General features: G+C 44.1%; 2 protein-coding genes across 2 annotated transcripts in view; both read right to left on the reverse strand.

Annotated features, from left to right (window-relative positions):
* The window catches only part of LOC115405962 (receptor-type tyrosine-protein phosphatase N2-like), a 184,160-nt gene that overhangs the window by 154,848 nt on the left and 2,401 nt on the right, over positions 1-26,911 (reverse strand). The window contains exons 2-5 of the mRNA XM_030115780.1: positions 21,081-21,131; positions 10,512-10,625; positions 2,188-2,308; positions 928-1,072 (exon numbers count right to left, since the gene is read on the reverse strand). Coding sequence (XP_029971640.1) covers positions 928-1,072; positions 2,188-2,308; positions 10,512-10,625; positions 21,081-21,131 — 431 coding nt within the window. The remainder of the gene's footprint in view (positions 1-927; positions 1,073-2,187; positions 2,309-10,511; positions 10,626-21,080; positions 21,132-26,911) is intronic.
* On the reverse strand, positions 7,207-9,745 carry LOC115405963 (tripartite motif-containing protein 16-like). Its single transcript, XM_030115781.1, has one exon. The coding sequence runs from the start codon at positions 9,729-9,731 to the stop codon at positions 8,076-8,078; it is 1,656 nt and encodes a 551-aa protein (XP_029971641.1). The 5' UTR covers positions 9,732-9,745; the 3' UTR covers positions 7,207-8,075.

The raw sequence follows: 26,911 nt of genomic DNA on the forward strand, positions 1-26,911 counted from the left end.
CAATAATGTTCTATAAAACTGTTACAATAAATAGGCAAAGTACATAAAGCAATAAAAGAATGAATAATCAAAATGTTAATTAAAAGCTTTATGAAAGTAAGGTCTTAAGCTTCACTTCCATCAGAGGGCTGAGCTCGAGCCGAGCGAAGTGCGGCAGAAGATTCGTGGAGATGCGTTGCATTAAAAAACCATGACGACATGAGTTTGAGCGCCACATATTGAGTGCAAAGTTCAAATATGTGAGTGGAGAGAACAGGAAAATTAAGCAGACAAAATTCAAATCTGCACACGACCAAAACAAAACGGGGTGTCTGAGGACTTGTAAACAGAGGAAAGTGAATAAAATCTCTAAAGAAGTTGAAAGAAGACTTTTTGAAATACCAGGCAAAAAAAAAAAAAAAAAAAAAATCTGGCTCAGATGTCAAGCCTTCATTGTGCTTTGAAACTTACAAATTTCAAAATACACAATTGCTATGGGGCTATTATAGCAAAGTGTGTTTTGACTTGCATCAGTGCACTGAAATTCATTTGTGTGTCGTTTTTTTTTTTTTTTTATTCCATTTCATTGTGTGCTCACAAATGTGCTTTTATGCCTCAAAAAAACACTTTTGCACACACAAATCCTATTTGTATGCTGCAAACAATCCTAATGCATGCAACATATCTGCTGTGTGCACACTTTCAATGACCTGTAAACAAGGTATTTTCCACCATCAGACAGCAGACATAAGAGCACACAGTCGATGCTGAGGGCAAAAAAAACCCACGTATTTTCTCAGCTGATTGAGAGGTCCGTATGAACTGAGGTGGAGAGGGGGGATGTTTACAGGCCCTTTTAGAAACGCACATGCTTCAATACATACAAAACCTATTAAACATGCACAAACTGCATTACAATAGAGCGACAGAGAAGCAGAGATCTCTGACCTTGCCAGGCGCGCTCAGACTGGAGGCGGAAGGCGTCTTGGGAAGGAGGCCGAGGCGTTGGAGGTACGTCTGCAGGTTCCTGTTCAGCTCCTCCTCCACCGGCTTCACCCGCTGGTCTGCCGGGTCCATGGCCTCGGCTGCCGGCCTGCAGGACGGGGAACAGAAGGAGAAATTACACTCAAGTATCTGTAGCTGAATGATCCTCACTTAAAGTCTGATTCACAACATGCGAGTTTTTCATGATTTTCTTCATTTTAGTGACTGTTCAGCCAGTTTCAGCTGGACTGAGGAGTTACTCACTACACCACCTAGAGATAAGAACTGGAATTACATGACTGACTGATCCTGCGTCAGCTATTTAACTTACCAATGTGTGTTTCTTGGAAAACTTTATTCACAGTTTTGGAAATCATGTCTACAAAGGTTCAGAATTTTCACAGGTTTTCTGCTGTGTGGAGCTTTTCTTTCTGTTAATGGATTAAAACTGTATCTGATGGAAAAAAACTTGAGATGAAATATAGAGATAAAAGGTTTCTGCCCAGTGAAGTACAACATGGCAGCTTCAATCTGGAAAGGAATCTGGTTATTATACAAAAGCATTCAAATATTCAAGTGTTTAATGAATTGCACCACTTTTTACAATCTGTCATCACTGAGCCTAATTTACAATACTTATTGACCTAAATTAATTTATTATTCCTAATTGTTCCTAACTTGATGAAAACTGTTTTGAGTTTTTGTCGACTTAAAAATATCACATAAAGAAATTACTAAAATATTAGTGAAATTATTAGCATTTTTGTCCAAAAGACTAAAACTAAACTGGCTGCCAAAAACAATACTGGTCTGGGGTGAACTCAAACAACTAAAAGTACTGGAAGGCTAAAAAAAAAAAATGATGTACTCAGACTAGAACTTTCTGGCATTTATACAATCATATGAAACAAAAATGATAACACTTACAGCTAGGAGATTTTATCACATCTCTGTAAAGATGTCAAGATTTCGGTTTTCTCACAAACTGCTGATAATCTTGATAAACTGAGTTCAACTGTTGTTGAAGATCTGGTTAACTCAACATTCTCTTTTCAATCTCACTGCTTACTTAACTCTGTTCAAGAGGGTGGTTAACCACTAAAGTTATAAACAGGCAATATTTGTGGATTTTTAATCAAGCCTGAGAGCAAAGATCACATATTCAGTTGTGAATGAAATGCCTTGAACCATTAATCCGGAGCAGAGAGTGAATAAAGCCGGGACCTGCTGTCGGCGCTGTAGAAAGCCCCATTCTGCTGCTGCTGCTGCCTGTAGGGGATCCTCCTCAGTTTGGATAACTCCTTGGCCAGAACCTGCTGGGTGGTGTCGTCCTCCCAGGTCAGGCCTGCAAGACAATCACGCAGCAAACCTTCAGCACAGCATCAAACCTCTCCACGTTCACGCCGGCGGAAAAGAACAGACTCCCAACGCAGAAGAAACACTTGAGAGACGGCGAGCGTCGCGCATGAGAAAACCCGGCTGATAAGCGGCGGGAAGGGTTGAGAACGAAGGGCGAGAAACTGCGGAGCGTGCAGTGTTTTCCCCAAACGAATTAGGTCACTCATTAGCGGAGGAGACGAGGCAACAGCGGCGCGTCCTTGGAGACTTTCGGCGAGCAGGTGACTGGCTCGGTGATTAAACAGAAACCAGCACGGTTCAGTCACACCAGCCTCCAGAACCGTTCCTCTCATTCCACGGGGCGCTCACTCCAGCGGAGGTCGCATTGAATGACTGACTTTTTCCCCAAGTGTGAGAGGTCAGGGGTCAAAGCCGGCATGTCGATACACTTGTAATGTCTCCCGCAATTTTAAAAATGTGTGCTGGATTAAGATTAACGACTCCTTGTTTAGACTTATTTAAGTCAAACAGTTGATTAAACACAGTTTTTAACTAAACATTTGAAACCTTCGTAGCGTTTTGGTTGTCCATTTACATGACAGCAGTGTTTGCTGAACATATACAAGAGTTGAACTGGAATAAAATAGATGAAAAATGGTTTGATCCCCCTGTGTGTCAACGTGTCCTTGAGCAAGACTAGTCTTCAGTGAGGTAGACTGATTAGGTATTTTTGTCTCTCAATCTCTTCAGAGGGTTCTTACATGAATCAGGTTCTCACAATCCAGTGGATTTGCTGGACTTGGCGCGTGTTGAGTATCGGCACCAGCAACCAAAACTCAACCCCCTCCCAAGAAAAAAAAAAAAAATCTCTTTGCGTTTCAGCAAGTGTACAAAAGGACAAGTTTGATGAGCTGCTCGGGCGCTCACGTCTGTTTCTTATGCTTAACATGCATCCAAACACAGCTTTTTGGCAAGTGAACAGAGCAGCAGGCGCCAGCACCAGATGGGGTGGCGGAACGAAATGTTACCGGAAATATGGCCGCACTGCGCAGAGCGCCGCACGAGCCGAGGCGTTTGGCAGATGAGCGATGACGTCGCCGAAAGATCGGGGCGATACAGGCTGCGGCTCCAGATGTGGTGTGGGTCCTCCACCGAGGACGCGAACGAGAGCGAGAACATCAGCTGGCTGGCGCCAAGCAAATGAAAGGCTGAGTCAAACTGGAAGGAAAATGTAGAAAGCTCGGCAATGAAGGGACGGAGGAGCTGACAGATCTTACGAAGGTAAAGTCTGCTGTGAATGAGGAGCATCACTGGCTTACTGTTGAAACAAAGCAACTTATTCTGGTTTTACTGTCCCATTATTGCGAGTTTTAGTGTGGAGAACGTCTGATTTTCAATTGCGAACTGCAAAAATTGTTAAAACATTAAACTTAGATTTTCTAATTTGAGATTTTCTGGGCTTAAATTTTCTTTTTAGATTCATTTTTAGCGTATTCAACAGAGATATTAGTCACCTAAAGCATCCCAAGTGTGCTATGTGCTACAAAATTAAATGTTTCATACTTCTGTGCGCTTTTCTATAGAAAACCAGCTTGTTTGCTGAACTAAAGCGCAGCACAAGATGCAACCACTCAGTCAACCAACACATTTTTTTTCCAACTACTGAATCTGCACTTCTGCCTTGGTCAGCAGTGAATCTAATTAAATGAGCTCTTCTCATTACGGAGCATTTCAGTGCCCGGACACTTTTTCTTTTTCACCCTCGCAAAATGAATTACAAGCCCAACTGCCACCAAATCAGGCACAAGCCTCTCTTTAACAGCTGCGCAGCATGTCGGGCCAGCTTTCGCCATCAAAGAACCATAAAACCGAGCCTTTAATGGAAGCCGTAGTGGCTGAGAAAACGGGCGTTAGCGGCGGGCGAACAGACGGCATCTGACACGACAGGTTAATAAACGCCGGAGCCCCTGCCAGGATATTCAGAGCCTCTCTGCTTCTCACAGGCCGAGCCCGGCACAGGACCGGCCGAGGGAGCGAGCACACGGTCAGATGCCTTCACATCTCAATGGAGAGCCGAGAGTCGGCGGTGACAGGGCCGCCACGAATTACAACGGGAGATGAAAACCCCGGGATTGTGGGAGACGGAGGAGGGCGGGAGCACGCTGGGCGCGCAACAGATTGTGAATCCCCTCGAGGAACATGTGTAATTTGTGATAGTGGCTCACAGAATGAGTTGATTCAAGGTCCTTTTTTTATGCCGGGACCTCCTGTACTTCTAAAGAAACAAACTGCATGTCAGAGGTCGGAGCTGTGGGGTCAGCTCAACTGCACTTAATATTCTTGTTTTCAGAAGGATTTATCTGCATTCTGTCTAAAAAAAACAAAAAAAAAAAAGGGCCAATCCCCAACTTTGACATTCAGTGGAGTCACACTAATTACAAACAAAGGATGAAACATTGAAGCCGCCCTTTGGTTTGGTGCTCGTTTCATCAAAACTATCAAACAACCACAGGTGATGACAGTAATCCCATTATGTACTTAGATTAGTTCTGGACAAAGTACTGATACGTGTGCAAAACAGGTAACAGCAGAAGTGCTGAAAAGTACTGAAAACAACGATCAATAGATTTATTGTATAGATTTTTAATGAAAGATGAAGTTGAAATGAGGCTTTGTGTTTCAATACAATGTGTTATACCGTCGCGCCATCCGCTCTTCTGCTTTTATCACAAATCACACCCTGGGCATGAATAAAAACCACATTTTTTTCTGGTTTTAAAAAGCTGAGGAATTCAATTTTATTTATATAGCATGAAATACAAGTCAGTCATCTCACGCCGGCACTCGGAAGAAAAGGATGGGGGGGAAAAAAGCTATTACTTGAACTATTGGTAGGACGATCATCGTTTCCCTTTTGGAGGCGAACCCAGCAGAAGTTTTATCACTTTAAAACCTACACAGCCGCTATTTTTTCAGTGTCTACCAGGAATGGCATTTCACTGAAAAGTCTGCTTGGTGGATTAAAAGGATGTGTGGATCGTGAAGCGGCACAGCGTCCACTCAATCACTGTTTACTCTCAGACTGGTATTTACCATCAAACTGTTTTGATGAGGCTCAAAGAGAAATGTCAATTTTTGCCAGTGATGTTCCACGAAGAGGCTCTCACAGTTGTGAGGCTGCTCCTCAGAAGGTTTTGAGGTGTATTTCTACAAAGAAGAAGAAGAAAAAAAAAAGATGATCCAGAAAGATGCTGGTTGAATTTGAGTGATCAATATTGCAGAACCTTATAAATTCAGCCTTAAATTGCAGAAACACTACGACAATTCTAGAGAAAGGTTTTTAGGCAATGTGAGCTTTGACTGGAAACCAGTGGAGGTGGATGAAGATGAGTTGAAAGAGTTTGGGGAAGATAAAAATCCTTGAAGCTGAATCTAGTTTCTACAGGAGCCCGTCCAGTTCTGAACTGGGAACGTCAGACAGGTCTACAGAGTGTTGTAGTGCTTGAGAGCAGTCCAGGTCTCAAGAACCTATTTTCAAGGTCTTGCTTTCTACTCTGTCTCTGCCCCTTAAAGACTTGGTCTTGTCCTGGTCTTGAGATGCTTGAGATTGCAATGATTCAGTCTCGTGTTAGATGGTCTTGACTAGAGCTGTGCTATAGGCAGTAATCCAGCCGGGAGGTGATAAGGGTCTGAAACGTCGGTTTTCTTCTCTTGGGTTTGCGTCTTTTGTTTGAAGCAACATGTGAAAACCTGAAAACCTCGACGTTGCCAACATGGAACCGACATCAAGGACACTGCACAGGCACCGTAAACAAATGCCTGATCATATTAAATCAGCAGTCTGCTGCTGCTGGAGTCCCTCTAGGATGGCGCAGGGAGGTCGAACTGAAGCGGTGACCCTGGTCAGGTTGCTTTTCAAAAAGCTTTACATCCCCACAGGCTTTAGTTTGCCGTGCAAAGGTCAGGAGTCTTTTAAAGACTTTTCACTTATAGCACAACACATCTCAGTCACATGCACCGACTCACATATACAACCACACTCGCACACCGCTGGTGGGGGGGCTGCCATGTAAGGTGCTGTGCACAGTGTCTTGCCCAAGGGCACCTCCACAAGCGGCGAGGAAGGAGATGAGGGATCGAACCGCTTTAACCGACTGAGCCACAACCACACCGCAGGAGGGCCTAACCCCCCCGGAGTTAAAACATGACCCTGCAGATGAATGCAGGGGTGAATGACGAGCTCTCCAACACCAAGTGGGTAATTTACAGCTTTCTGCCCATCTAATAGTCCTGCCTGCAGTGTTAATAAAGCTCGTAAAGGATCATTTTAGAAAAGCTTCACCGTTAAGCAGCAGCATTTTGAAAACGATGTGTCTACATGGAAACGGACGAAATGCTGAGAACGATTATAGCATGCCAGGCCACGAGTTGGTGCTATTGGTTGCTTTTTTTTTTAGTGAAACTATATACACAAGTATGCAGAGAGCAATACACTACCAACATTAACGTTTGCTTCCCACATCAACACAGAGACAGAGACGCCTAAGATGGCCTGTTGGGATTCGAACCTGCAAACCTCAAGACGCAGGTACACTTCTCTTACCATTACCTCACTTCAGCATGATGAGGAACTATACGGAACCTGAGGACGCCTCACTGAAGCCCCACAGTGTTACCGACGTTCTCTTGTAAAGCCCTGAAAAGCCCCCGGGTTTGTTCCACGGGACGTGACTTCTTCAGTGTGGACTTCTTGCTGCAAACTGAACAAACTGTTATCTTTTCAGCAGACTGGCAGGGCCTGAAATGCAGATGCCTCAGCGTCTTTAGAGTTTTGTCCTCCCTAATGGCTTCGGCAGACAGCCGGGGCAAAAACACCTCAAGGAGGTGGAGCAAGGAGCAAGGAGTGTACTTTATTTGACACAGTTCTGTCTTTTCTCCAGAGTGGCTGCAGGCATGAAAGGCTCAACTCAAGTTGGCATGATGAAAGTGAATGCAATGGTCACAGCTTCCCACTGGGATTTTACTCAAGTCTGTGGCTCCCTCTGGTGGTGGCATGGGCTCACAGCAGCTCTTTATAAAAAAAAAAAGGAAAAGAGACAGCGCTTTCTCAATCATAGCTGTATTTTTTTTCTCTCATAGTTTCTTAGTTACAATGTTAATTAAAAATCATTATATTATTGGAAGGCTTCACATTCTTGGCTGTTGGTTGGTGAAATTAAATAAATATGCAGACAACTTCAAAATGTCATCCTCAATTAATTGCAATAAATTACTTGCAAAACATTCAATGGGTTTTTAACAAAAAAGAAAATTCCCATTTTTTTGGCAGTATCATCTTAAAATCACGCCGACTTTATGGTGCACTGAGAAGGTTCAGCATCGGGCTGTACAGGATCAATTCAATTCATTTATTTATGTACGTAGTACCAAACACAGTCATTACTAGCACCTTTACAGAGAAAAGCCAACGGCTCCACATGAGCAAGCAAAGGCGACTCTGGAAAGGAAAAACTCCCTTTTAAACGGAAGAACCCTTTGCCGAGGCAGGCTCAGAGGTGGCGGTTGGGGTGAGGGGAAAGAATCAGAGAAAAGGAATCACATGAGATAAAAGTAACTTTACGAGACAAATCAGTTCTTCGCTGAATACAAAAATAAAAGTTGTGTGTTTCTCTTTGTAGGTTTTTGATGAGTCCATTTATAAAACCCAGCAGCTCAGTTTCCGTGTCGAGGTGCTGGGTTTTACGGGGAGATCTTGTTGTGCTGCCATGGCATGCTCACTCCGGCCCGACCAGCTCGCATATCTCTGCGTTGTCTCCCCCGGAGAAATGAAGTCCGATTCCAACGTGCAGCGGCTGAGTGAAGGTGGTCTGCGCCCTGTGGAGGAGCCTCATGGTGTCGCTCACGTCATAGAAGGCCACGACTCCCGCCCTGTGATCCAGGAACACGCCGACTTTGAAGGACGACTTGCCCGGAATTGGAACGCTGACGTCGTTGTGCCGGAATTCGTATTTCCCCAGCCAATATAAAGCCCAGGACTTGTCGTTGTGTCCGAACACACACTCGTTGTAGGCGCCTCGTCTCTTGATGTCTTTGTATGAAACAGCGATTGACACTATTGCGTCCCACTGCACCTCAAAGTAGCAGCGCCCGGTCAGAGCTCTCCAACTCAGGACCTGAAAAGTGTGAATAAACCTTGAAGAGGAATTAAAAAATAGCTCTTGAAAAGCCTCGTTGGTGGTGAGTTTACGTCCCCCGTCAGAGATGAGCAGTCCTGGACGAGCCGTGTTTGGATTCATTCGGACGTCGCATGCGTACTGTAAGAACTCCTCTCTGGTCCTCATTTGCTGGGACAGGAGAGCGTCCACCTCAGTCACTGTCCGTGTGATCTTTGAGCACTTCTCAGTCAGAACATCCTTGAGCTTATCTCGGATCTCCGACACAGCTGTGGTCACGTCCTCGAAGTATTGCAGAGGGCGAGTTTTTATGCTCGGTAATTCCACACACTCGGTGACGCTCGAGAGCGAATGGTAGCTCCGCACAAACTGGATATCGCCGTCCGTTTGCGAGATCTGCTCGAGTCCGGCGTCCTTCCTCTTCAGCTCGGCGATCTCCCGCTCCAGCTTCTCCTGGAGCTCCTGGACTCGACTCAGTTCCGTCTGCTGCTGGGATCTGACCTGCCGCTTCACATCCGAGCTCCTCTGGTGGATGAAATCGATCAGCTGCTTGAAGATCTTCTCCGTGTCCTCTGTCGTTTTTTTGGCAGAGTGATTGATGGCCTCCATCTCCTGCTGGAGAACCTTCAGAACGTTCTTACTCTCGTGAATTCGCTGCTGGATTTTCTGCCGACTAACGCCGACCTCCTTCTGCATGTCCGTCCTCTCTGTTGCCACCGACACTGTGTCGTGGCCTTTGTGCTCGTCCACGGAGCAGAGGTAGCAGATACACTGCCCGTCCGTGCGGCAGAACATCTTCATGGGCTCATCGTGATGAGAGCACACGCTCTCCTGGAGCTTCTCGGACGGATCCACCAGCTTGTGTTTCTGTAACTGAGCCACTTGGTAGTGAGGCCGAACGTGCAGGTCACAGAAAGAGACCAAGCACGTCAGGCAGGACTTCAATGCTTTCATTTTCCTCCCGGAGCAGAAGTCGCAGGCCACATCCTGAGATCCGGCATAGCAGGGGTCCTCCTGGAGGCCAGTCTTCTTCAGCTCTTCCACCAAAGCTGCCAGAATGGTGTTTTTCACCAGGACCGGCCTGGGAGTGAAGGTCTGCCTGCACTGAGGGCAGCTGAAGCTTTTCTTCCCATCCTCCACCCAGGCGTCTTGAATGCATTTCATGCAGTAGCTGTGCCCACAGAGGATCGTCACCGGATCCTTCAGGAGATCCAGACAGATCGAACAAGATAAGATGTCCTGGTCCAGCTGCGCCATGCTGTCTTTAAATGGCTCCCTTTCTTTTCTCTGGGAGGAACAGGCGGATCATGTGACGAGTGTAAAAAAAAAAAAAAACAGCAAGCTGCGTCACTACAGGAAAAGATCTCTTAAAGGGGCCACGACAGAAAACTGTAAACCAGAAGTTCATGTCTGAAACCATGACTGAAATAAAGAAAGAAATTCGAAGTTGAGGTCAAATTATCTCTAAAAACAGTTCATTAAGTAAAAGAAAGATAAAAAAGGTCTTACTGAGATATTGTACAATATACCACAAAAGATGAGCTTATTGTACATGTAGGTTATATTCATCACCAGCGTGTTGTTGTCGGTCAGCTTGACACAATTATGACAAATTATTATATTTGCTCTAATCATGGTGTTTTCATACATCTTGTCATTACCAGCGTAGTTAAATGAGCTATTATTTTTTGCAGCTGTGATTGTTATAAAGCAGCATATATTCTGTGCGCTGCTCAGAAGTGGCAAAAGGAATCACATTTTTGTGAGAAATCGATAAGTAAAGGCAGTAACTTTTCTTTTCATTAACACACATTTAATGCATCTGTTCATATAAATGGACCGATGTGCACATTTGCAAACACACAGTATAATAACTAAACTAGTTCGACTGTCTGTGTGAGTGTGAATAACTGTTTCCATCCTCTCCCTGTAACTCTAAATCCTTCTCAAAGAGGGTGTGTGTGTGTGTGTGTGTGTGTGTGTGTGTGTGTGTGTGTGTGTGTGTGTGTGTGTGTGTGTGTGTGTGTGTGTGTGTACCTCTGTTGGACAGCTTCTCCAGCAGCTTCCTGAAGCGTTGCACCACAGACGGAGACACGTCGTAGGTGTAAACCTCCTTCACCGGAACGGAGTGACACCTCCCAAACATCCCATCTGTGTGCAGATAAAACACACACTTTTAGCCAAGCGCCACTCACACAACCTCTAATTAAAGGTTACTCAGGGAGGTCTAAAGAAAACGTGTACAGCAAAGGAACGAAGAAGGCGAACGGGATCAGTGAGCCAAAGTAGTGTCTTATGCACAAGTGAAAACAGCCTGTGGACGTGGCGCTTTGTGACCTTTCGGAGAATAAAATACAATCAAAGTGTGTCATCATCATCCGGTTAGTTTATGCCAGGTAATAGGTGCATCTTCTATAACCACACAATTTCTGTCAAACAGTCGTGGGTAGGATGTGTGTGTGTGCGCACACAGATAAAACCCAACAACTTTCGAAGCCTTGACAAGTTCTGCTCACTCACATCTGAATCAACTCCCCTCTTTGGACTCTAAAACATAGGTGGCATCGTTTCACTCAGTCATACTTCCTCCTAAAAAGCCGCGCAGTGGGTAGTGTGAATGCGAGCTGTGGGAGAAGCTGGCGGGAGGCCGTCTCAGAAATGGAGCCGTGGGTTGAGAAAGCGTCAAAGGACAGATTTAAAGTGGAATACTTTGGCAGCGGCGCTCTGAAGCGCTTGGTGACATTTATCCGAGAAACTCTCACACACGCTGATGAAAGTGAACGCCGCCGCTCAGAGACATAATGTAGCGCGAAGAAATCTATTGAAGTGTGCATAAAAGTCATCTTTATGTCAGGCTCTAAAGGCAAAAGTTGGAAAATGTCAGGCTCACTGAAGGTTACTTAACCCTTTATTGGGAAACATTTGGGGATTTCTTCCTGCCGCTGTAAAGCCAATACTGATAACCTGATAAAAATTGTGTCAGATATTGAAATGGGCACAGTTTGAGCTAGAATCGGTCAGGATTGTGAAAAAAGGAATACACTTTCACTCCACACATCCCACAGTAACATAAACATCTTAATTTTCTTTGTTCCTCTCACATCGTGTTTTATGTAATGCACTGAGCGCATAAATCAAGTGGAAGCAGCTGTTTTAACCATTTCAATGCCAGGCCTCATTTCCTGTTTACACGACAACATTTCGATTGAAAATCATTTTCATAAAAGATTCACGTCTACATGGCAACATTTTGAAACGATGTCCACATACACGAAAATGGCACAGAAGCCGAAAACATCATGTCGGGCCACTAGAGGGTGCTGCTGTTTGCTTTTGTAGTCAAACCACAACCGGACACATGCTCTGAACATCAGCGATGGCAAGCAAGCACTTTTCGATGAATGCTCTTCAAAAGCTGTGTTGTCACGCTCACGCAACCACTGTAAAACCCGCTCCATATTTAGGGAAACGTGCATCCTCCTGCCTTGTCCACAACCTTTCCCTCTGAAGGGAGCACCCTGCTAAAAATAGAGTTTGCATCACATCTGTCTGCATCCTCAGACGGCCGCTCGATACCCGGCATTGTTTTAGTGGTAGTGGCAGCGTGCATTGATCCCCAGTCGCAGTCTGGGGAAAATGAAAACTCTGAGCACTTTTGATCGATGTGTGAGGCTGAGAAGTCGGCGTGAGACTCAAAACACGCTGTGTCACATACAAGAAAACACTGCTGCATTTGGTTTGTTATCCGTCTGTGTGCCCGAGTCATAAATATCCGCTCAGCACACGAGGCAAAGCGGAGATACTGACAGCACGCTGTGATAATCCAGCTCCCTCTTCACGCCTCGGGGTTACTGAGTAGCTTTTCCATGTGCACTACAAGAGAAAATTTGGGCATAAAAAAATGCTTTTATCTACAAGACTGTAATAAGATTCGGCTGGATGCTTTTCGAAGAAGTGAGTGGCATTCCAAACAGATTCAGATCTGTGAAACATTAAAGCAAATGATCAAGGTCAAAGTGATGATTTACAGTGAGGAGTGTACCAGGAGAAGACGTCTGCATACATGTAGACACTCAAAAAGACAGAGGACCACAAAAACGCTTACTTTTTACTTTTTACTATTTACTACGACAGTATTGTGCGTGTGCACGATCAGTCTGTATTCGACCTGATCGGTCCAACGTGAACCCTGCTTTTCAAACCAAGTTTAAACCAGGAACAATATGGCTGTCAGGCAACAGCTCAAACCACGACACTTCTTTTGAATCAGCCAGTTGACTAAAACCATTCTGTTTTGCAGTCCAAGTATTTGAGGACCGTTTCTGTATCAACCCACTTTCCTGACTCAATAAACGAAAATGTCTGTCATTCCAGACCGAGTGTGAAACTTGAGTCTCTCCCAACAGGGCAGTAAAATGTATTTTATCAGTGAGGAGTGCTCAAACAGGGAAAAAAGATGGGAAAAAACAAGTATTTCAATTGTGAAAACTCTTTTCTTCAACCTTAACAGCATGCTATCTGAAACGAAACATGTTTCCATGCAGCATGCTGGATCTGCGAAAGCAGTGATAATTTCAAAGAAGTTCTGCTCTGAGGGGCGTGTGGGGACACGAAATGCAAAGCAGAATGACTGAAATTAGTCTTAATTTGTCTTTCTCAATTAACTCTCCTGATTTATTATAATTGTATAATCTCGTTAGCTATGGAAAACTGACATGTATGTGTGTGTTTATCATTTGGCGGGGTTTGCTTTCGAGTGCATTGCGTAACGACACTCCTACGCGGTATTTCGGGCTTTTCGTCTATAAATACTCTCTGCGTCAGAGTGCTCGTCTCAATCACACTGCGGGCTCCATTTAACAGGCAGCTCGGGACGACCAGCGGCTGGTCTGCGCTGATGTGATTACTCCCATGATGCATATTGTGTCGAGCAGGGGATCGGGGAGAGAGACAAAGTGTGGGTACACAAAAATGGGAACATTTGCAAGGGAGAGGACAGACAAATGGTGTTGGCAGCCTTGTCGTGATATGATAAGAGATTTATGTGGATGTCTGCTTTCTGAACTGGAACTATAGCGTCTCTGTTTACTCCAATTAACCAAACTGTTTCACACAGAAAGATTAGATTTATTTGACTCTCATCACAAGTTTCTAGAAGCCAATGATAGTGCACCATCTTCTACACTTGTCCCCAAAATGACCAGCAACTATTAATCCATTTCACAGCTACAGTATTAAGGCCTACATTAATATTCTTTGGCCCAGATTTCACAAGGCCTACATGAGAATGCTCGTCTACGAGACGACTTGTGGTTTTACCGTCAAAGCATAAAGTTGAGTTTCTACCAGCTCAAACACAATTTGTGGATTATTTTTTGCTGCAGCTCTTTAAGCGGCCACTAGATGCTGCTCAGAAAACTCAGAATGAGTCCAAAGCAAATGGTTTTGATTTCCCCCAAAGCCACAGTCAGTACAGTTCCCAGTTCATTATAAGGAGCTGCTTGAGGCAGTGTGTTTATCCGATTGACTGGGGGGCGTTTAATTCATCCACATCCACTTTGTGTCCGTCCACATCAGCTTCCACTTAGGAGATTTCTATCTGTACACCTGCACTGACTCACAATAAAAAAAAAAAAAGGACATAAGAAATTTGACTTAATGTGTCGGTAATAACAGAAAGAACAACTAAATATTTGAGCAAGTTTTGGGGTTGTTAGGGTTTGCATTACAACTCTTCTCACTTTAATTTTCTCTAAAGACAAAGGTTTTGTAACTGGACAAATGTCGACTTACAACTTGATTCTAAAGACACAATCTCAGAATTTGGTCTGAGTTTAGTTTCTCCTCCAAGTTCTTTCAAGTTAATTGTCCTTTTCAAATTTGTTTAAACTCTAAAAAGTATAATGCAGACAATAACTGATATATAAAAAAAAAAAACAAGCTGTTAATCAGTTTGCCAAGAGCTTCTCACCACTTCTTCTTTCTCAGATGTTCCACAACGCCATTCCTCATCATTTTCCGGAACGAACATCTTGAATTATTCGTTGTAATTATACTCATGCATATCTAAGTCTGGGCAATTTATCCCAGTTCACTTCCAGAGGGCCGTGATTCAGAGCCAGACCTGTCCTCTTGTGATTTATAGAGCAGATTAGAGCGTAAGGAGGCTTCACAGGGTCATTCTCAGAAGTTCAATCAGCTGTATTAAGATGGAATAGATGGACCAGCAGTGCTGGCCAACATCTGGCCAGCACTGCTGGTCCATCTATTCCATCTTAATATGGCCTAAAAATAGTCTTCAAATGGACGATGATGAGAAAATCAATGCTTTCACTGCTTGGCATTGAGTTTTCAAAGGGAGGATTTTTCTGATCTACACGACGTATGATGAAATGGTAGAAGATAACACAGGTTGTGTGTGTTCCCATCAGTGTGTGCTTCCAGTACCAAGTATAACATTATCAATCTTTCTTTTGGCAGCACGATGAGCAAAAAAGCCCAGAGATCTCCGGCACATGCAACTTCTCCCAGCAGAACCTCAAGCCACTGCCACTCCCAGACCAAACCACAGGCACAATCTTTCCAGCAAGTCCTGGGCCGACCTCAGGTCCTCCTCCCAGTCAGATGTGCCTGAAAAACCTCTGAACGGATGCAACTGGGGGGCATCCTAATTAGATGAACTACCTCAACTGGCTCCTCTCAGTGTAAAGGAGAAGGGACTTGATGGTTGAACTCTATCAGACAGAGTGATGCCCGCCATTCTTTGGAGGAAACCCATTTCAGCCGCTTGCGTCCAAGACGTCACTCGTTTGGTCGTGACCTAAAGTTCATGGGTGGGAACACGGACGCAGAGCGACCTTTAAACAGACAGCTCAGATCCCTCTTCACCACGACAGTGCAGTACGGCCGCCGCTTCACCTCAGGAGCTTCTTCCAATCTTCAGTCGATCTCACAACGGCTGCTAATAAATGCATCAGCACAAACAACGCTCACAATGTTTTCCTCTGTGTAACCTTAAAGCCACAGGAAGGACAACCTTTTGTCTACCTGGACAAAAAAGGTGAAACTTGTGATTATCTCCCCAACCGGCGACCAGACCTTGAGTAACTCCACCACAGCACATTCCTTCCAAAGCATAGCTCTGCAGGTTACGAGATCACACAAGCTCTGACGGAAACCTCAAAAAGCTGAAATAATATGAATTATAGTATTTTTTTTTTATTTTATGGGAATTGACATTTATCCTTAAAATCAAATGCAACACACTTCAACTTCATTATATCGAATCTTACTGTGCTCAATTCTAGGGAAAACAGTGACCAGATAAAGAGGAGAAATTTGGGTAAATAACTAAATAACAGTGCCTGAGGGTTAAGTGGAAATCCTCTTGGAGAAGGAGTTGTGTTGCTCTTCAGGACACACTGATTGAAAGCAGCAAGCTCAAGTCCTGCCTAATGAACTGGATTAAGACAACACATAATGGATCCACAGCCTCCGGGGACCGGCACAAGTCCACCCTTCATGGACTCTCCTCCACAGGATCAATGTTATCTGGCATCGCCTGGCAAAGACTGATCCGCTGTGACTGCTGGTGACATCCATGAAGGAGATCCTTCAGTTTTACAAAACTTGTGTTCTTGTGAAACACACCAACTCTCAGAATTCTTTATTAACTTTCATCTAAATTATCCAAAAGACTCTGAAGCAATCTGCTCAAATCAATGTCACAACGTCTGCTCACTTCGGCCACTGATCAACTGATCACTGACAGCTTCGTGTGAGAAGAGCAAGATTATATTTTGAAACATGTCAGGAATTAGGAGCGATCTCAAATTACTCGGATGTGTACAACTGACATAGAACAAGTGCCAGCTTTCAGATATGGGTGGCAGACCTAGATATCTTTCAGTGATTTCAGTGATTCAGAATTGAGAATCAAAGTGGGAGGGAAGATCGTGCAAGGTAGTTTTCTGATCTCTAGAGGTGGATAACAGATGATGTTTTTTCCTGTAATGAATCACGACTGTTCGGTCTGATCACAGTCTCTTCAATAAGATGGTTCCAGAAATGTTTCTCTCGCTTGTTCAATGTGGCTTCAAAGCAGCCCCATTATAGAGCGGTGTGGGTGTATTTTCAGGATTTTTCCCTTAAAGAGCTGTCAAGCTCCACACTTTTTTCTTTTTCTTTTTTTTTATCAATAATAGTACTCGCCAATTAGTTGAATCAGACAGGCGTGCGGTGGATATAGCTGCGTTGGTGGGTGATGCACGAAATCTTTAAACAAACACGCTTCGGCTTCCAACTCCGGTCAAGTGTCCGGCTTTCTGACCGCAGCTCCCATCAGCGAAACCAGAATAACTGCAGTGCTCTTCACCAGCTTTTCCTCTAATACAGACACATTTCAAACCCCCACCCCACCCCTCCCCCCACCATGCTCAGAGTCATACGTTGGCAGTGATGCTCAGCACGGCGACAAATTTAGAAAATTTAGACTTCATGGCGGTGCTTTCTGCCCAGATTGCCCTTAGCATGGGGCGCTGTGATATGTCGACTGGCACTGTGTACGTTGAGGAGACGGCATGCAACAGGGCGCAGGTGTGTAATGGGCCGGCAGGGCCCTCGTCCTCCTGTTGCCATGGTGATATCCATCGAGTGCACTTTGTCCCTCGCAGCTAATCAAGAAGAAACAGGGCAGAGGGGGCGAAAGAGAGAGAATCCCTTTTTAGTCACGCTGGCTTTTGTGTCTGGGACTGGCATCATCCGTCTCACACAGTCGAGCCCAAAGAGAAACTGTTGTGCATGAAACAAGAAAAAAGAGGAATGTCCTCAAAAGTGCACAACACTCAAATTTATTCTTTGCAATTTAAAAGCAAATTCAATAATCTGAAACACTTTACATCCTTATTGATCACAACTGATCAGTTAACCAAGACCCCATCTATGCAACGCGTTGCGTTTTCCTCTGTTTAAATAGGGACACAGTCGGAACGTTTTCGAAAAGTTCCACTTCGGGAGCATTTTTCAAAAAGTTGCATTATCAGCTGCTCCAACTGCCACTGTCATGTAAACAGACATCCAAAGAAAGAATTGTTTCTATTTTTACTTGAAAGGTTTGATCCAAGTTCAATGGCTGGATAGCAATTTAAAAAAAAAAAAAAACAGTTAGCCTGTGTTGTGCACCTAGCATGCTAGCTGTGCCTGAATACTGGAAGTGATCAAATTACTTTGGTCCTGATATTATTGAAGGGTCATCATCACACAATCAGTAATTATAAAATCCCAACCATCCTCGCAAACCTGACAAACTCCATCTGTAAAATAAGACTGATCACACATTGTGAATAAAAAAAATAACACACTGCTACTGCTGCTCGAGGTCCTTGTGTGAAAAGTCCATCACAATCAATCAGATCATCACCATGTGGGAAGTCAATACCCCAATACACTCCTTCTTCACTTACATTCTCATACATGAAAAATCCTCCAAAGCAGAAAAAAAACTTACATGAACAAACAACAGCAGTCTCCAGAAACAATCTCACCTCTGGTTATTTGATGGAATGTAAAACTGAGAGGACTGTAATGTTTAATACTCTGCACACCATGAAAACATCTGTACTTATCCACGGCGGCGCTCGGCACGCCGCTCACAATCCGCTCTCCTCCTGCTAAGTTAACGAATGCCAATTAAAGCGTGACTGGGGGCCATATTCTCTGCCGGTAATCAGTGTTTTCACGCTGAGCAAGCTTCTTCTCGATGAGCGCCATTACAGCTCTGACAGTAAAGCCAGGGGAGCTAATCAACACCTGGGGGGGGGGGGCTCCTCCACCACGCCAGCCTGAGATGGAAGATGGAAGACATGTCCCTGAACTTTCAGCTGCATGTTCACAAGCACATTTTTCACGCCGAACATCAGCGCTTCTACCGACCGGCGGCCTGCGTCGCCTCCCTCTCCAGTTTGGTGCAGCAGCAGCAGCAGGTGGCTGTTGTCAGCAAACAAACCCTGATTACCCTCCTGGGTGTCAACAGATAACAGCAAGTCGTGCATCTTTCAACTTCAGAGCCTGATGAGGTTTTTTTTTTCTCTTGTGATCCTTGACTTCCTGATTATTTTTAATATGTCTAAATATTTGCGATTGGCTTGAATCCCGAATAAATTCAGATTGTAGAACTGAATGGAGAGCATGGAGAGAGCTTCCAGTCATGCAACGACAACCGTGCTGTAGGATGAGGCTGGAAAAAAACATAGCCTTAGGAGAAGTTAATTTTAACATTTCACAGTATTTTGCACCAGAATGTATCATCAAAACTGGCTTAATGTTGAAGTTGTAGTCATTTTTTAACATAAATGCTTAGTTTTGCAAAAATCTAGGCATTTTCATCACCTATGCTCTGCACCAAAACAAAGAAAAACTTTTCAATTTAAACTTGAATATTATTATATTAAGGCATTATTTTACCGGTCCGGCCCACTCAAGATGAAATTGCGTTGTACATGTTTGACATTCCTGATTTAGAGCGTGTAGATCAGGGTTTAAATTCCATACGTTGCAGGGAGTTTATGTTCCTTCCCTGCTGCGAATCTCTCATTTGAATAAAGTCTGCAAATCATAAGGTGGAAGGAAAAACCTGCAGGGAGATGAATGCAAAAGACTGGAATGTTCTCATTTGGAGACAACAATGCTCACCACTTCACCACCGCGCTGCAATGCACCTTTCTACATGATATCTCCACGGAGTAGTGCTCCATCTCAGTTTCTCTAAAGCCTTAAAATGGCTTTCAGCGGTGAGCTAAAACCTGAGTGTATTGAGACGTTATTACAATTGACAGATTCTCCCTTTGTTACTGAAACATGTAAAAAAACAAAAAAAGAAAAAGAATATCCTCAGCTAGACAATGGAGAGCTTACTCACTGTATCTGCCTGCCAGGAGCGTTCGGCCAGCTCGGGACTGGAGTGGCTGTCCGGCCCGATAGAGCCGGAGCTGCCAATCAGCTCCACAGCGGAGCGGAGCGGCATTGTCTGCGAGGGGCAGCTTGACAGCGGCTATTGAAGCCGGTCAGACACACGGTGGATGTGAACAATGGCTGGAGGTAGCAGCCACCCAAGCTTTCTTTTTTTTCTCCCCCCCTCCCCGTGAGATCCAGCTGTCGGCGCCGCCACACCTTCACTTTCGAAAACCCAGTCATCTTCATGTGTTCGTACAAACTCAGGGAGGAGAAGTAATGCAAGAAAACAAAACAAAAAAAAAGCCTCCAAGGTGTTGTTGGAGGAGAACCAGAGAGAAGCTGGACGTCCTCCAGCCGGGGAAGCCACTGAACAGGCGTCGGAGAGGTTCGTGATGAACTCCGATGGAGCTGAAGCAGAGCGGCGTTCTGCGCTCACGAGCCAAAACAGTGAGGCGCAAAAACACACTTTCCACACGGCCGTGTGCGGGGCGAACCAGGTGAAATCCCTGTGACCACAGCCGGCCAAGCATGGCAAGAGAAGATTTACTTTTTCAACTTTCCTCTCACGCTGGCAGTCTTCATGTCTCACATATTCTTGTTTTCCTGTTTTGTTTTGCTTTTTTTACCTTCACAGAGGACTCGCTGACAGCTCCATTTAAAACACACCACGAGTGCTTCTGTTAAGTTTCACAGTCCTAATTTGCCCATTAGGCTTAAATAACATCCGAATTTGCATTCGTCTTTGCACACAGTTTGTCTTAATATGAGGAGTGGATGTTAAACAAAACGACTGCAATGAATAGTTACTCTACACATATTCTAGCTGATGGATAATTGCAACAATGGTGGAGGAATTATTTCCACATCATTGCTCAGTTTTGTGTAAATTTTGGTGTCCTACCTTTGTTGTAAAGTAGGTCATATTAGTTGCAGGATGACACAACAAGGTCACCTGAAGCCGTCACAACACAGACTGGGAGCTGATCTAAAAATAAAAGGTCTACCGCGGAAGGTTTTCTCTGAACAATCGGGTCGGAACCCTCCTCCACCTGATCCACCTCCTCACAGATGAGATTAGAGCTCAGCTCCTCTCCGGGCCTCACATCCTGCAGGGATGCTGATAAAGCCCGCCTCCTCAACCAGCGAACACCCCGACAGGCTCCAGTTAGAGAAAACTAAAGCGGAGCTGAAGATAAACGAGCGTGCGACCCTGATATGAACGGAAGATGTGTTTACAGCCATCTGTACTATATGTTGCATCATTTTCTGGGACCAGCGCTCCTGCTTCTCTTCTTGATTCTGGGTTGATTCTCAGCAGGGGTGCTCCGTGCTCCGGTTTACACAGCGGCAGAGACAGTGCGGGTTTATCTTTATGCGATGGGATTTTCGTGCAGAATATGAATATAATGAGCTTACAAATTCACTGCAGTAATAGCAGAAAATTATGATTAATTGCACACTTTAGGTAGACTCAGATATTGGATTTTACACTCAAATGATACACATTGGAACTTTTATATGGATCATAGAGCAACAGATGTAATGTAAACATACCACATGGGACAATCAGTACGGGATCAGTGAAGTGTCATTTCTGTCACATCTCTAAGCAAACGTGCAGCTTTAATGTTTAAAAGAGGCAGACAGGAAGCTTACCGTTGACGCAGATCTCGTACGGAGAACACAGCTCGCTTTCAAACAGGCAACCTGTGAACACAAACACGCTGATCAGCAAGAGAGGTGACCAATTCAGGCAACTGGCTTCACAGTCAAATCTAACTTCATTATGATCAGTTTTTCAAATTCTCTGAATTGTAAAGCTGCTGCTTATTAAGTTTATTTTCTCTAATAGATCAATAAAACATTGTGGAGAATAAATAATACCCTCATCAAGTACAAATAAGCACTCTCATAAAACTGTTATAAGTATTCAATTCTATATATTTTTTAGCTTTTTGAGGTTAAACCTTGTAATTATAGTCAGTCCTGATCAAATATTGACAAAACTTAATCCTTTAAATACTGGGTTGATTACATGCTGCTCAGATATCAGCAACGTATTGTTCTGATTTGGACAATTTTAATTTAAATGTTGACTGAGCGCTCAACTTCATTTTAAAAAAAAAAATTATACACAGCTCCAAAATATTATACAGAGATCCTGTGATTCTGCATCAGTTATTGAAAAATAACATTTCATGCAAATTATGTGGAAAAAGCGCAAAAGGTAGAAAAACCTTTAATTAAGTAACCTAACCTGTCACAGCTGCAGGACTAACATTCACATCACCACTTAAACCAAGATGCCTCGATATAAAAATGTACTCATGCTAATTAAAATTAATGGAATTTTGCCTGCCAACAGGTGGGAGGAAATGTACAAACACGATGAAAAACTGCCAGGATGAGCCAGTTTTCTGTAGAGGTGCGGGCTGAAACTGGAGAACTAATGGGATGCTGTCACCATAGCAACCCCGTCTCCTCTCCGAGCGCCTCTCTGCCTCGCAGGGATCAAAGAATGGCAGCGATTACCTCGACTCATCTCGCCTCGGCCGTACTGCGCCGGCCCCGTCCACCTGAAGCTGACCAACACACTAAATAAAAGAAATGAAAACGCTTTTGGGCACCGAGCAGCTCCTCGAAAACAGTTTTGGAGTGATTTAGACTGCAGGCTGCCGGCCAGCCGTCCTCCAGCTAAAGTCCTGATATGAGGAGAAAACCCCCACAGCAGCTCCCATTCATCCCACAACAAATAAGAAAAGAAAGATAAAACTCTCCCCAAATGTAGCTTTTGTCCTGTTATAATGAGGTTTGATTTCCAAAACCATCAGCTATAAATCAAATAAGCTAAATTAAGATTTCCTATTTTCGAAACACTTTCTGACCTCCAGGTCTCATCACTCTGAAAAACAACCCCACACTTTGTCCTGCAGAGGCTTTAATGTGACACTCGGCTGCACTTGGAGACAGACGGCAATAGAAGTAAGCCAAACATAAGGCTCATGGGCTAAAACTGTACCTCGAGAGGCTCCAATCTGACCAACCGAGCAAATAATAGACATTTCAAAGGAAAAAACTTTTTTTAAACACATTTTTTTTAAATTAGTGGATGCAACACAAGAGACCTGGTGATGTTGAGACGAAAGATCGCGGACTTCTTCAAATCAAGCTAGCAACTAGAACTAGAACAACTCATTCTGACAACAGTACTTTGGACATGTCGCTGTATTTTACACCAGAAGATATCAATAAATTTGATTTTATGTTGAGACTGTGGTCATTTTCAGTCATCACTGTTCTGTTACAGTTGTAGACAAAATTTAAGGAAAAAAATAAAAAACACGATAAAGACCCCCGCCTGCCCTCTCAGCCTCGGTTTCAGTCTGCAGGCTGGTGGAACACGGAGAAAACGACTCCTGGAGGTTTTTTTTTTTTTTTTTTTGCTGGGTGGTTTCATCAGCCCACGGCAGCAGAGTGTGAAATAAGGCTGCGGCGTTGCACGGCCAGTCGCCGCCAGAGGGAATTTCAATCAGCTTCACCCTGTGAGCAAAGAGCAGCGTCCAGCCTGGCAGGACTGGCAGACGCCGAACAAACACACTGCATTTCCCACAATGCCCTCTGTCTGTCTGCACTCTTGAAGATGGAGCCAGTCATTCATGCAGGCTTCAAATTCAAGATGAAGACTTCAAGTTCTAGTTAAACATCACAATCCATGACAAAAAACATTTGAACTTTTAAACCTTTTGGATGTCCACGGACGCAACAACGGTGCCAACCCTGTCTCCGTGAAGACAACGGGAACATCGTTACTGCGTCAGCGTAGCTAACACGCTAGCAGCAGGGCGAGTGGGACGTGGCAGCTACGAGCCAGACAGTCCACATGCGACCTTTCACTAGCAAGACGAAAATACCGGCAAACCACACGAAGACATCTGGCAAGTCTGCTCGAGCACTGCAGTCGGGAAAACAGAAACGACATCCAACAGCTCTCTAGCACCGCCTAGTGGCAGGTGGGCACATTTCACTTTAAGTACATTATATATGGAAAAAAAAACATCTGGTGCCGACTAGCGAGGAGACTGTACAGTTAACCTTACACCCCAAGTCTGACATGTCTCATATCTTGTTTTAGGATTTTCCATATTTTTGGAAGCAGTGTTATAAAATGTTCATGAATTTTATACAACTTTAAGGTAGGATTCTCCTACTGAAAGTGGCTCAGATAGTAAAAGTACGCTTCGTACTTGATGGGTCATTACACCCGGTAGCACTGTTTCTGTATAATTCTGCTCTGACCTTCTGTTTTTCTGGAACACAATGTTATCTCTCTGGCTGTGTTTACATTTCTGGACGGGAGATAAGAAGCCGGGGTTGCAGGATCAAGCCTTTTTTAACCGCTTTCCCTGTCTTTGTAGAATTATTTTTAGTTTGCCTACAGACTGACTCACTCTCAGGTTTTTCCCGACTGCTGAAAAAAAACAAAAAACAAAAAAAAAAAACCAGCGGTTCCTAATTGGCTGCTGTCTACCGTTTGGAGTAAAGCTTTTCTTTCCTTTGGTTTAGAAGAGAACGGCAATCCAATTTGTTTTGGGGGGCAGCTCTGAGAGAAATGATCAATCACGACTACACGCCACCTGACAATTCAGACGGGAACAAAAGGAGTGGATTTGGAAGCAAAGGCAGCGTTTGATCATTCTCATTCTGGGAATCCATTTCTCAATTAGTAGGTGTGCAGAAACTCCCCTTCCTAAATGGGAGGTAATCTCTCCTCCTCATCCTTTCTTCCGTCTCCCACAGCGACACAAACCAACACCTTTATCCTTTTGTCCTTTTTTTTCTCCTCCTCCTCATCTTTTTTGAAAGCTCCGGCATTGATCCGTCTGGTAAAACAAAGCAGCGGGTCTTACAGTGAAAAGCTTTCTCTGATTGTCAGAAGTTTGCTGCCTTCGCTGTATACCCGGAAATACCACTTCAAAATGTGAGCACCTTTACAATGCTTGGACCGCATCGACCCAACATGAAATCATTTTTAGTTAAATGCCAAAAACCCCAAATGTTTCCCGGATAAAACATAGTGTAATCGATCTGGAATAAACAATGCTGTAATTAGAAATGTGTGATAAGTTGCTGTTCCAGACAGGCACTATTGACATGACAAGTGAAATCAGGTGAGGCCTTCAACCTCACATCCATGCCATTTGGTACCGATCAAAAGTTGGTGATTGCACGAAAAGATCTTAAAACACAGTTAGTCTGAGGTAGGTGCAAATCCAAATTCAGACGATGCAAATATCTGAAACGATTCTACAGATAGAATGTATAAGCATCTGTTACCTGGGTACATAAAACCATGTAAAAACATGCTTCTATCTGTTTGTACATTGGTTGAAGCTGTTCTTTCACATGAAAACCCTTCATAGCAAACATATTCAACCTGCTTTCATCTTTCCATCTTGTTTGAGAGGGATCAGTGAGAGAAAACGGCACAAAAAGTGCAACATGTCTGCTCAGTTGTGTGGAAACTGTTGAAAGCCGTAAATATCCGGGAGCGGACTGGGAGCTCTCCAGTGAATCCGAGCAGGAAGCACAACAAACCCTGCAGCGCCGGGCGGGCGGATTTCACTGAGACAAATGCTCCGAACAGATGCAGTTTCACCTGCGCTGTGACAAGAAACCAGAACAACGGGGTGTGTGTGTGTGTGTGTGTGAGGGGGGGGGGATCAGTCAGCGCAGCCAAGGACCGACAGCTTGCAGCAGGCAGGGATGAAGAGAGGCGGGACGCTTCGCTTTCTGCAGCCTCACCAGTGCAGGGATTAATGAGCAACCATTCATGGAGACCACCTCTCAGGAAGATCTAAACTTCATCACAGTACAATGTCTGATTTCAGCTTCTTTTTCTAAACAAAAAAGTATGAAAACACAAGACAATATGTTCTCGACATGAACAGTGCTGACGGCCAAGCTGGATGGTTGCTACAGTGACTCACCTCGAAAAGTACCAAGTCCCAGGAGAATGTGGACTGGGAGTCATGACGCTCTAGAGGAAATCTACTCACCTTCTGTATGTGGAGATCAACTATTTACTACCGCTGTGGTGCTAAAGCGCAAGTAGCGGCTTTTCAGAGAAGTTGCGTTTTCCCCCGTTTCCATGGAGACAGATTCTGAGCGCTTGCCAAGAGTCGGGTTTTCAGTGACCGAAAGCACCAAAACAAAACAAAAGTTTTCTTTTTTCACTTGAAAACTTCGTCATGCGAACGCGGCCTCGGACAAAAGAAACATCCTCACTTCCCAGAGGAGAGGGAAAACACTACTGTTTATTGAAGAGACTTTCCCTTTTTTTTTTTTTTTTTTTTTGCTGTGCTTGTTTGCTGTTGAGCATGAATGAGTGAGTAAAATGTGCCACGGATTCATCGCTTTCCATTTCTGGTCCAATCAGAAAACTTCGCTGCTGTGACATCGCCACTCTTGCAACCCCCCCACACCCCCCCTCGCCCGTATGAGAGCCCGGCGACGATGAAGCACCTCGACCCACAAATCAGCATGAAGGAAATCTTCATGCGTGTTGCTGTGGCAACGGTCGCACCGGGTGCATCAGCGTGACCTTCTCCAGCCCCGAGCTAATGATTAAGCAGACTCTCAGCTGAAAGTCGTCCATGGTTCAAATCCCATGAGGGACCAAAAAAAAATAAAAAAGTGTCTCTCAACCACTTAATTTTCAAAAATATCAAAGTGAAGATTAAGAGTTCAGTTATTTATTTATTTTTTTTCCAGATTGTTGCTTCCTTGTTCTTTAATGTTGTTCACCTGTTGAGCCAGATTAAGTTGATATAAAGGCATTTGGCATTTGTGTTAAACAATTGTAGTTTTCATTTGAATAAATGAATTTAGAGGTAAGTGTTTTTATTCCGGACTTCCAGATGTGTTTTGTGGAAAACCTGTCGTAAAAGAACACAGGGCCGCCTTTTTAATTTGCTTTGGAGAAACGGCAGTCGGCCTTCGAGTGGCTCAAAACGAGGCCATTTCGGGTCGTTCATGTTGGATGTTTTCAAAAATTCTTTGACTTGAAGTTGAAGGCAGACCTCACTGTTGTGCATACTGCGGTATTTTCCTTCATATGGGTTTGTGAAAATTCGATTAGGCACAACGGAATTAAAGCCTTTGGTTACAGAAGCACCACATATTTTGGACAGGAAGTTGAAGGTACAGCGAGCTACAACAGAGTGAATATTTAATGGCGAAAACATGAACTTTGAACTGCTGCAAATCAGAAAAAGCAACATTTTACTAAAACATGACTGACTCTTTACCCAATGTTTGCTTGATGGGTGAGTCAGTGGATAAATGGATGGTCGGGGAGCTTGGTGAACGGAGGGAGAGGATGGATGGATGCAAACACCTCCACTACGCGAGAGATTGTGACAATATGATTTGCAACAAACAAAGACTAACATACATGATGTTTTCTTTTTGCTCTGTGGATTTGTTCC

This window comes from Salarias fasciatus, chromosome 18 (genome assembly GCF_902148845.1).
Source record: "Salarias fasciatus chromosome 18, fSalaFa1.1, whole genome shotgun sequence".
NCBI lineage: Eukaryota > Metazoa > Chordata > Actinopteri > Blenniiformes > Blenniidae > Salarias > Salarias fasciatus.